This window comes from Pollachius pollachius (assembly GCF_949987615.1).
Source record: "Pollachius pollachius genome assembly, chromosome: 1".
Taxonomy (NCBI): Eukaryota; Metazoa; Chordata; class Actinopteri; order Gadiformes; family Gadidae; genus Pollachius; species Pollachius pollachius.
Window position 1 is genome coordinate 20,523,247 of NC_136934.1, and position 10,844 is coordinate 20,534,090.

A 10,844-nucleotide genomic window follows, 5' to 3' on the forward strand; every position below is an offset into this window, starting at 1 on the left:
TTTGTACATGTTTTATATGAGACTTCCAGTTTATTTTATCATCAAGTATTACCCCAAGAAACTTTTTTTCATATACTCTTTCAACATCCAACCTATCTACTTGTAACTGTACGTTGTTGCAATTGCCGAATAACATGAATTTGGTTTTACTTAAGTTTAACGATAATTTGTTCTTGTCAAACCACATTTTCAGTTTGCACATTTCAGTAGTGATCCTCCCCAGTAGTTCATGTAAATCCCCCCCAGAACAAAAAGTACTAGTGTCATCTGCAAATAATACAAATTTTAATATTTTTGAAACTTTGCATATGTCATTTATGTAAAGTATAAATAGTTTTGGACCTAATACTGACCCCTGTGGGACGCCACAAGCAATGTCCAAGCATGACGATGAATGTTCCCCCAAATTCACAAATTGTTTTCTGTTACTTAAATAACTTCTCACCCAATGCAATATTAACCCCCTGATCCCATAGCATTCAAGTTTATTGATTAATATGTTATGATTAATTGTATCAAAAGCTTTTTTGAGATCTATGAATACTCCAACTGAATGCAGTTTGTGCTCTATAGTGTTTGTGATCTCCTCAATTGATTCTATTAATGCCAGTGATGTTGAGCTGTTTACTCTAAATCCATATTGGCTGTCAGAAAGTAATTTATGTTTGTTTATGAATTTGTCTAATCTGTTATTGAATAGTTTTTCTATAATTTTGGAGAATTGTGGAAGTATAGAAACTGGTCTGTAATTTGTGAAGTGGTGTCTATCCCCAGTTTTATACAGCGGCACAACTTTAGCTATTTTCATGTTTATAGGAAAATATTCTGGTTTGGAATGATAAGTTACAGATGTATGTAAGTGGTTCAGAAATCCCCTCAATGACCTTTTTTACAACTTTCATATCAATTTCATTTGAATCAGTAGATGTATTGTATTTACATTTATTTACCATATCTATTATTTATTTTTCTTCCACTGCTGTGAGAAACATTGAACTAGGATTTCTCACTATAAGATTATCATTCCAATCCTCAGATGACAATTGATCTGGAATTTTACTTGCAAGGTTTGGTCCAACATTTACAAAAAAATGATTAAAGCTGTTGACCACATCGTCCATATGGTCCTTTTTAATATTATTATGAATAACATATTGAGGGTAGCTCTGTTGTTTAGCATTATTTTTAATCATACTGTTTAATATATCCCATATTCCTTTAATATTGCTTTTGTTATAATATAATATTTTACTATAGTATTCTTTCCTACATACCCTTATAATATTGGTTAACTTGTTTTTATAGTTTTTATATTTATTTTCTGCCTCTTTAGTCCTTTGTTGTATGAATTCTCTATATAGTGTATTTTTCTTTTTACAGGCATTTTGTAATCCTTTCGTTATGGTTGATCTTTGTATTTTTGTTTTCTGTAGTATCGGTTTATTGGACAATTTTATCATATAATGCTGTGAATATTCTTAAAGAGGTTTCATCAATATCATTTTCTTTATATACCTTTTCCCAATTGTGTGCCAGTAAATCATTTTTAAATGCACTCATAGTTTCCTCTGTCCTCACACGTCTATATTTTAGTTTTTCCTGTGGCTGATTTCTCTGGTTGTTGCTGTTATAAACTGTAAACACTGGTAGGTGGTCAATGATGTCGTTAATTAATAGTCTGCTCATTGTATTATTTTCAATATTATTGGTAAATATGTTTTCGATTAAAGTGGCACAATGGGATGTGATTCTACTAGGTCTGGTGATTTTTGGATATAAACGAATGCTATACATTGTATTGATAAATTCGTCAGGCATTTTGTGCTTATTTGGATTGAGCAGATCAATATTGAAGTCACCACAGATGAAAACAACGTTTTGATTAGTTTTTGAAAACATTTCCCCTATCCAGTCCTTGAATGCTTCAATACTAGAGCCCGTTGCTTTGTATATACAGCTGATTATTACATTTTTGTTTTTTTCTTCACATATTTCAATTGTCATACATTCTAACAAGTTATCATTGACAGTTGTCATATTTTCTACTACTATATAATTCAAGTAATTTTCCACATACACAGCCACTCCTCTTGCACTCTTGTTCTTTCTGTTTACACAGTGAAGTTCATATCCCTCCATTTCAAAATGCATTCCTTTATCTGTATTGATCCACGTTTCTGATATCGCAATTATTTTAAATGTTTTTTTTATATTGACTCAAATATTCCTTGATGTTATTGAAGTTAGCATATAGACTTCTGCTATTGAAATAAATTATTGACAATTTGCTTTGCTGTCCGTTTGAATGGTCTGATTGTACTGTTCAGCTGAGTAATAGCAGCAGTTGTCGTTGATGTTAAAGAATAAGTTATTGTCCGGGTCTATATCGTGCTCCAAGTTCACTGTGTGACACTGTAATATATACCTAACAGGCATAACATTTTACTCACACTAGATGGCGCAAATGTACATTTACCAGAAATGTGACACGGCAGTTACCATGGTGATGACGCCATTCATTAGCCACACCACACTAACACACCCCTGACAACATGGACGATGTCAACTAATCTCATCGAAAACGTAAGTTGACCGGCGGCATATCATAGTCCTTTTCTGTCACTTAATCATCATAATAAGCACAGCTCGTTAAACACATACAGCGTTCTGAACACACCGTTGTCAGAATACAGCCATCAGTTGTCTTCCTCTTACCCATCATGCATCGCTTTATTGTGTCTAGTAGTTCGGGGAGACGTGAAGACGACGCAGCCGCCCTCTGATTCCAACGGTCGAGGAGCTCCAGCGCGCGACAGCATCGGAGACATGCATAGTAAAGAAGCGCGTGCCTAGCTGGTGGGGCTTGGCGACCCGGCAGCACACCTCGACCGTCCGCAGAGCGCTCGACCCGGCAGCACGTCTCGACCGTCCGCAGAGCACTGGACCAGCTGACGGGGCTCGGCGACCAGCACTCGACCAGCGGTGCCTCTTCAAGCCGGGGGGGTGAGTTAGACGCTACGTACAGTGTTGGCCTCTACCACTGCTTCTCCATTCCTAGTAAGTCCTGGTGAGAGTGGCTAATTAGGGCCCGAGAAGCCGGAGGGGTGAGTTAGACGCCATATACAGTGTTGGACTTCTCCAGCCCTAGATAGCCCCTCGGCTAACGAACACGGCTCGCTTTGCATCCGCTGACATTGGACAGCTCCTCCTCTCTATCCGCGTTATCCACTAGCTCGCTAGGCTAACGGCTAGCTGCGTTATTGATGTGGTGATATCAACTCATGCAGTGTTACAACAAGGCGGTGACAGTAACGTTAGGAGCGTCTTCTAAGCCTGTTGTTTGCGAAGACAACCCTTCAATGTGATAATTACAGATGTCGTCATGTTTGTCATTAGCCTTCAAGTGAATGATTAGTGGAGGAGGAGGTGAGTGTTGGCTCTGTGTGTCGGCGCCAGTGTCTATTAATGAAGCAAGGAGTGGGGAGCGTTCAGGGTGCTGTCCGCAATGCAGGTGCTGAAATTAAAGTATCCGCCTTATTCACGTCCGGCTCGTTATAGCTATGTAGCTGGAGGATATTGTCTTGGGTTCTTCTGTGTTGTGGTTGTTTAGGGTTTTTTAATGCGTCGTTCATGTTGTAATTAGTTGAATGCTTTTTTAGGCTGTTTTTAGGGTCTGCTTTCAGTTTCAAAACATAGTATACATCTTGCTCCACACCGCACATCGATTAGATCCAACTGGTATCCCTTAAACACTGGAGTTAAGTTTGAATGTTTAGGGACCAAATCCAATTTGGTTGATATCTATTATGCAAATATTATCCTTTTTGGACGAAAGGGGAAGCACAAGCTAAAGCTTGTTGTGGCTCAGGATGGGGAGCTAGTGTGTCATGCTGCTGCAGTTCATGGATTATTTATGTGCCCTGTGTGAGGAAATGCTGGTTGTGTATTATGAAGGAAAGGAAAGAGAGGATGCACAGTGGGGTTACAAACAAAAAATAAAATAAGATTTCCCCCCCATAAAAAAGCACCTTCCTGATTCCGGAAATGATTCTAAGGGGACCTAAATCAATTCATGGGCCAACAGAAGACATTTCTTTTGTTAGGTCAATTGTGCTAATGGACAATTATTGAGTGAATGGGGTGGAGAGATGTTGTCATCGTTCTCGGAAGGAGATACTCCTCCGTCAGGCTGTGGATTATCCCTCAAGCCGTTGGGATGGATATGGATGTGGATGTTTTGAGGCGTCTCTGTATTTTTGACTTAGGAGTGAGGGTTGACTTAAGGGTGAGGGTTAAGTTTAATTTCAGTTTTACACTATAACCCACTACAGGTGAGGGTATTTTGTAGCCAATAGCTAAATACTAATGAGATTCAGGAAAACAAGATTTAACTGTGAGAGGTGCGTCCGAGAAAGCGGGTGACGCAGGATGTATTATTGATGAGCACCAGCTGATGATGTAAGCGAGAGAAGCTCTAGGATGTTTTATTGAAGCACACTCATGCATCGTTCAGATGAGAGCAGAAGAAGAGAGGAGTAACCAGGAGGTTAAGGAGGTGAGTAGTGAGACGATGAGAGGTGGGGCTGGGGCAGAGAGGGGAGGAGAAATGAATGGGACAGGGCTGGAGAGGACAAGGCAGGGACGCGATGAGGAGAGGTGATGAGAGGAAGAGAGAAAAGAAGGAAGGAGACGCAAGGAGGTGAGAGGAAATGAGAAGAAAGAAGGGGACAGGACATGAAAAGAGAGAAGATGAGAGGGAATGAGAAGAGGAAAGAGGTCAGGAGAGGATGAGAGATAAGAAGAAAGGAAAAGAGAACAGAGAAAAGGATAGGAGAGGAAAAGACAGAAGAAGAAAGGAAAAGAGAAGAGGATAGAAGAGAGAAGAGGATAGGAGAGGAAGAGAGTAGGGGAAAGGAGTGGCAAGGCGTGGCTTTCTACAGCAGGGTCGTGGTGGGGGGAGGGGGGATCGATGTGCTCTGCCCTGGCCTGGGCGAGGGTGAGAGGAGGAAACCACCCAGATGGCTATTCTCTTTATACCCTTCAGGCCCTTCAGAGGACCAGGGCCTCCACTAAAGTAGAGGGCAACAGAGAGTGGGCGGATGTGGGGGTCTGAAGGTAGGGTTATTGTGTTGATACGTCTGTTTTGAGGATAACTATCATCCCTCTGCGTGTATCTACTGCTGAGGCTATACTATAGATCAGATATTAAGGAGTAGTATACATCGGATCAGAATCTTAGTAAAGTAAAAATCTTCTGACTCGCATGTTTACGTATTTACTATTCAATGTATTCACGGGTATTCCCGACCCGTATTCCATTTTTGCAAAAAAAAGCTTAGCTTGGAGCCATTAATGGCATCTGATGAGGGTGGATTGTGTTTTGAGATTATCCTGTTGTTCGGTCTCTCTCACAGACAAAGCAGAACGCTGGCACCACACTGAAGTCTCCACTCCAAATCTGTGGTCGGAAAGGAATTAAAGTCAATCATTATCCCTTTCTCTCTGTCACGCTCTCTATCTCTCTCTGTCTCTTTCTGTCTCTCTCTCTCTCTCTCTCTCTGTCTGTCTCTCTGTCTCTCTGTCACGCTCTCTCTCTCTCTCTCTCTGTCTCTGTCTCTCTGTCTCTCTGTCTCTCTCTCTCTCTCTCTTGCTCACTCTCTCGCTCTCTGTCGCTCTCTGTTGCCCTCTCTCTCACCCCTGATCCCAAGGGCCAGTGCGTGGGCCCAAGCACAGCCGGCCATGGCGTCCGCTAACGTCAGCCTGGAGAACCAGCTGCAGAGCGCCCAGAAGAACCTGCTCTTCCTCCAGCAGGACCATGCCACCACGCTGAAGGGGCTCCATGCTGAGATCAAAAGACTACAGCAGCACTGTACAGGTGACCGCTTCCCCCCATGCAATTGACTGGTATACGGTTCACATAGAGGGTCTTCAGAGGGGGATACTGGATATCACCGTCTGGAATCATCAGACGGAGAGCCAGCTGATGAATGATGCCTTATAGCATGTACTCCATATGGAGCAATACCATAATCGCACAAGAAAAAGGCTTTTCATGTGCAGCCTTCTGATCTGGGAGCAGTGAACTGACTAGTGCTGCATGGTGCGTGATGGGCAGGGATACAATATTCAATCTGAATCGGGGTATTAGCGATTTGCATGATAGGTTGATACATCATGATGAAGTGTCTTATTGCATTAAACTTACATTGGCATAAGCATCAATAGCTAAAAGGCAATCAGCATGCTTCATCATCAGATTGTTTTTTTCAGTCAGTTTTGTCTCCTGGTTTTGCTGAAGTCGCTGTGTAATTGTATTTATGTGTATGCCAAATTTGTTACTTGAAAGGACACTTCTTATGTGTCCCTTTTGAAGAGTGTGGGAACGGTTTCCTTCCTGTTAGAGAGTGAGAGAACAACCCGACTCCACCAGAACACGGGCCTGTGCAGCACTTTGAGATTATATTTGGGATGGTCAGATAAATTACAAAATTAAAATGTAGGAATAGGTTGTTTATATTAAGGAGATAGCATTTGCAAAGACACCCATGCAGTGGCTTTAGTTTTCTAGTGTGCTATGTATTAGAGACCAGCATATGGATTCAAAACAAACGCCAGCCTTCCTAATGTGTTTCTGCCATGGCTGTCTGTCTGACCATCACATGCTGTCTCTCCACAGACCTGACATACGAGCTGACTGTGAGGAGCTCTGACCCTTCAGGTAAGACCCCTCACCTCAAAGCACAAACGTATGTACACAAACACATCAGCAACAAAGTTCACCCTTTCTAGTGTGTCAAGCTGTGAGACCAATGCAGGGGTTCCCAGCCTTGGGGTCGCGATGCCACTCAGTCCCCTGATATGTTTACAGGGTCACGGGGGATTGCTGACATAAGCTGTGCATCAATGACCCGGCTAACTATGATGTACCGTATTTCCCTTTAGGAGAGTGACACTTTAATTTAGCTTGGGCTAGCTAGACAAAACCCCACATGTACTGTCCTCTCTCCTGGTAACACAGCCCCCTCCCCCCCCCAACACACACACACACCGCTGTAACCATCATGAACATGACCCTCACAGCCCAGGCAAGCACTTTGGTCCCGACGTGACTACGCACCACACACCACATACCATACTCACTGTCACTACACTACTACACTGTCAGTCTGTCCTTAGATGGAAAGATAAGCACCCAGGCTCTACCCCTGAAATGGCTGTTCTGAACAGGGACACGGAACGAATTATGAATTAAAACAATCCGTTGCTCCAGTTGATTTAATTTACCAGGGCTCCAGTAGCTTCTAACCCACCCCTCCCTTCACACATGTTTGTGTGTCTGTGAGACTTCATGGCCGGAACCTGCGTCAGGCAGCAAGCTGCCTCAGCTGCTCCAGATGGGGGACATCAGAGACTGATGATCTCACACACACATCCCGCCCAACATCGACACTATTGCAAATCACCAACTCGTTTTAGCCCTAAAACAACTGGGTGCGGAACCTGGGTATTCGTCAGGATGCAGCAAAGATTGCAGGTCATCAAGAATAGGTTTTGGAAAAGGACCCCTATTTTTATATCAATATCATATATATAAACATATTTGGCACTAATTTCAGGGCTCGTGAGGTGCATATCATGGAGGATGTTAGGGAAAGAGTAGGTGGAGGGGGGGAAAGCCATTAAGATAACAGAGATGAAGGTCAGGGATGAGCCCTGGGCTCTCTAGCAGATCTGTAATATGAGACTGGAGATTCTGTGTGTGTGTGTGTGTGTCTCTCTGCTGCAGATGAGTCCCCCCTCCCCCCTGCTAACATCAGCTGATGTCCCCCACTGCCTGTTGTCTCGCTCAATGGCCGTCTGTGGTCGGGCTCACATGAATAACCTGATTATAGCCGTGTGTGCAGTGTGCAGCAGCGATGGGATGATTCAGATGCTGATGTTAACTGTATATCCGTGTCACAGTAAGGGATGCATGTGGCCCGAAACACATTATGAACAATTACATTGTTACCAAAATATGGATCAGTCCTAATAATAAATGGGCATATGATGTGCCAGAGTGAGCGTGAAAAAAAAATCTGTTGTTGACATGTTTCGCACCATTATTCACAAGTGGTGAAGCTGACAGAATCTCAGAGGCGATACGTGGGGAACACTTGAGTATCACACCACCAGAGTCTGCATGCTGAGCAGCTGAGGAAGCCCGGAATCTAAGCATTTCATGGCCCAATGATTTCATGCTCATTATTAATTTAAAGGGTCCCTGCAAAAACACCATTTATCGCTGTTAGCGGATGAGTCTGTGTTACTATATCCGCTGTGTATATATATATGTGTGTGTGCGTGTGGCTGTGGCTACTTCCTTAGCATGGGTCCGCTAGCACTTTGCCATCTTATTTGAACAAGCATACATGTAGAGGTTTACCATGTATACCATATTACCATGCTGCGTGTCTCATATGGTTTGTACATTGTGCATTGTGTGTGCGTGTGCGCGCGCGTGTGTGTGTGTGCGTGCGCGTGTGCTTGCTGCTGTACAGACAGCAGCGAGGTGCGTGGCAGGGAGCTCCAGAGGAGGTGCGAGGAGCTGGAGGACGAGCTGAAGCAGAAAGAGGTGGAGAACCGGGAGCTGCTGCGCGACCTGGAGCAGAAGAACGCCATGATCTGCGTGCTGGAGAACACCATCAAGGAGCGCGAGAAGAAGTACCTGGAGGAGCTGAAGATCAAGAGCCACAAGCTGGCGCTGCTGTCCGGGGAGCTGGAGCAGCGGGCCGGCACCATCGCCTACCTCACCTCCCAGCTGCACTCCACCAAGAAGAAGCTGCTGGCCGGCAGCTCCTCGGAGGCCAGCCCCAACAGCAGCCCCGTGGCCTCCTGCTACAAGCCGACGCCCCCGCCCACCCCCGCCTCCGCCTCCGCCAAGGAGCGCCACGCCCCCGACACGCCCCGCCGCCGCATGAAGAAGAGCCTCTCGCAGCCGCTGCACCCCGAGGTGACGGAGGTGTACCGCCTGGGCCAGGACGGCTCCCGGCGGCCCGTCCTCCGGGAGGCCGTGGACGCCATGCCGGACCCCACCCCCTTTCTGCGGGCGGCGCGAGAGCCCCTGGAGCCACAGATGATGCGGGAGCGGCCGGCGCTCATCCCGCCCATCGCGTCCGAGCGACCACCGAGCGGCAGCAGCCCGCGCCACAGCCCCGCCCGGCAGCACCGGGTGCACGTGGGCGTGGCGCACCGCATCTCCCACGGAGCACCGCCCCCGGCCCCGCCGCCGCAGGTGGAGCTGGAGACACTGGCTGTGGACCAGGTCAACGGGGGCAAGGTGGTACGCAAGCGCTCGGAGACCGACCGGACAGTCTGACACGCTCACACGCAGACACACGTAGACACGTACAGCCACACGCACGCACACACACACGCACACATGAACTAACTCACTCAAATGCACATACTAGCACATATGGGCGTACACACAGAAATGCACATACGGACACATACACACACAAACTTACGGACACACACACAAACACACACACACTGACTGACAGACGCTACGATATGTATACAGACACACTAACTGTCACACAGACACACACACACTGAAGCAACAACACTATAAATACACACACGCGCGCGATGAGAGCAGCAAGGAGCCTGACCCACTGTGCAGCCTGCTTTTTATGCAACACTAGAATTAAAATGGAAAAAAAAAGCATTGTCGAACCTTTATATGAATACCACTTTTTTAACGTAGTGAAGGACATCTTTAAAGCATGCCAAATGTTTCCCCCTAGACCCAGGTAACTCATCCCTCTTTATTCGTTTCCCTCCTTGACATTGAACACTGTCGTCGCACATACAATAATTACTCCGCCAAATACCTGCGTTAGTGCCTGCTGAATTGGGTCAACCATACAAAAAACAGTGATGAATCGATCAAATATCCGTCTTCTTCCTTGTGGACTACACTCTCTCCGTAGCGTAGTCTGTATATATTCAAGTATTTTCAGCTGCATCTCTAGGGTAGAACTCGCAGAATTAAACTAATACTCACAGCATAAAGGTCATCATCATATCGGTATAGTCATACTACTGTAGGATCGCAATATGTGCAATGTAATATCCTGTAATATGTTAAACAAGGTGGAATTTCCCCTTCTTTTTTTTTCCGTTGGCAAAGATATTGGAGGTATGCATCTTGAAAAGTACAGTTTAACTTGTGCATCAACATGTGTCCTGGGCCTGTGTGGCTAGGGACGTTTTGAATGTGGGAGGGGGAAGAGAGAGATAGAGAGTGAGAGATGGTTAAGATAAGAATTGAAGTCTCTGAGCCAGATTTTTCTCAACAATGTTTGATGTAAGGTTGTTTTTTGTTGTTGCAGATACTCCTGATATAAGCTGTATAACATATATACATTGGTAATAAAAAACATTAATTTTACGTAGACGTTCAAAACAATGCGTCCGATAATAAAAAACAGTAGTAGCACATTCGAACAGCTAATTGTTTAATTGGTTGAACTTTCCTTTGACAAACAATAGTATATAAATATACAGTATATATATACATCTCTGAGGCAAACCTGTTGTGATGTATGTGTCCTCTGCTCAGATTGCTTATATAACATCTAGATATTTTGGCGATCTATAAACATTAAGAAATGCCAATATATATCCTCAACATGTATCAGCTCATTGGAATATTTCTTCGCTGCTGATTGTGCTTTAAATAATCGTCAGATGAATCAAAAACGATGCTACTCTGTCAACATTCATACCGCGCACACATGGTTCGTTGTGTTTTTAATGTTTGAGTCCTGGAAGTATTTAATGCACTTTTCCTATTT

General features: G+C 44.5%; 1 protein-coding gene across 1 annotated transcript; it reads left to right on the top strand.

Annotated features, from left to right (window-relative positions):
- Positions 1-5,739: 5,739 nt before the first annotated feature.
- Positions 5,740-9,358, top strand: ccdc92 (coiled-coil domain containing 92; the record flags this gene model as incomplete). The annotated part of the gene is made up of 3 exons (XM_079753579.1): positions 5,740-5,875; positions 6,677-6,718; positions 8,541-9,358. 3 exons carry the CDS (start codon positions 5,740-5,742, stop codon positions 9,356-9,358), a joined length of 996 nt encoding a protein of 331 aa, XP_079609705.1.
- Positions 9,359-10,844: the final 1,486 nt, after the last annotated feature.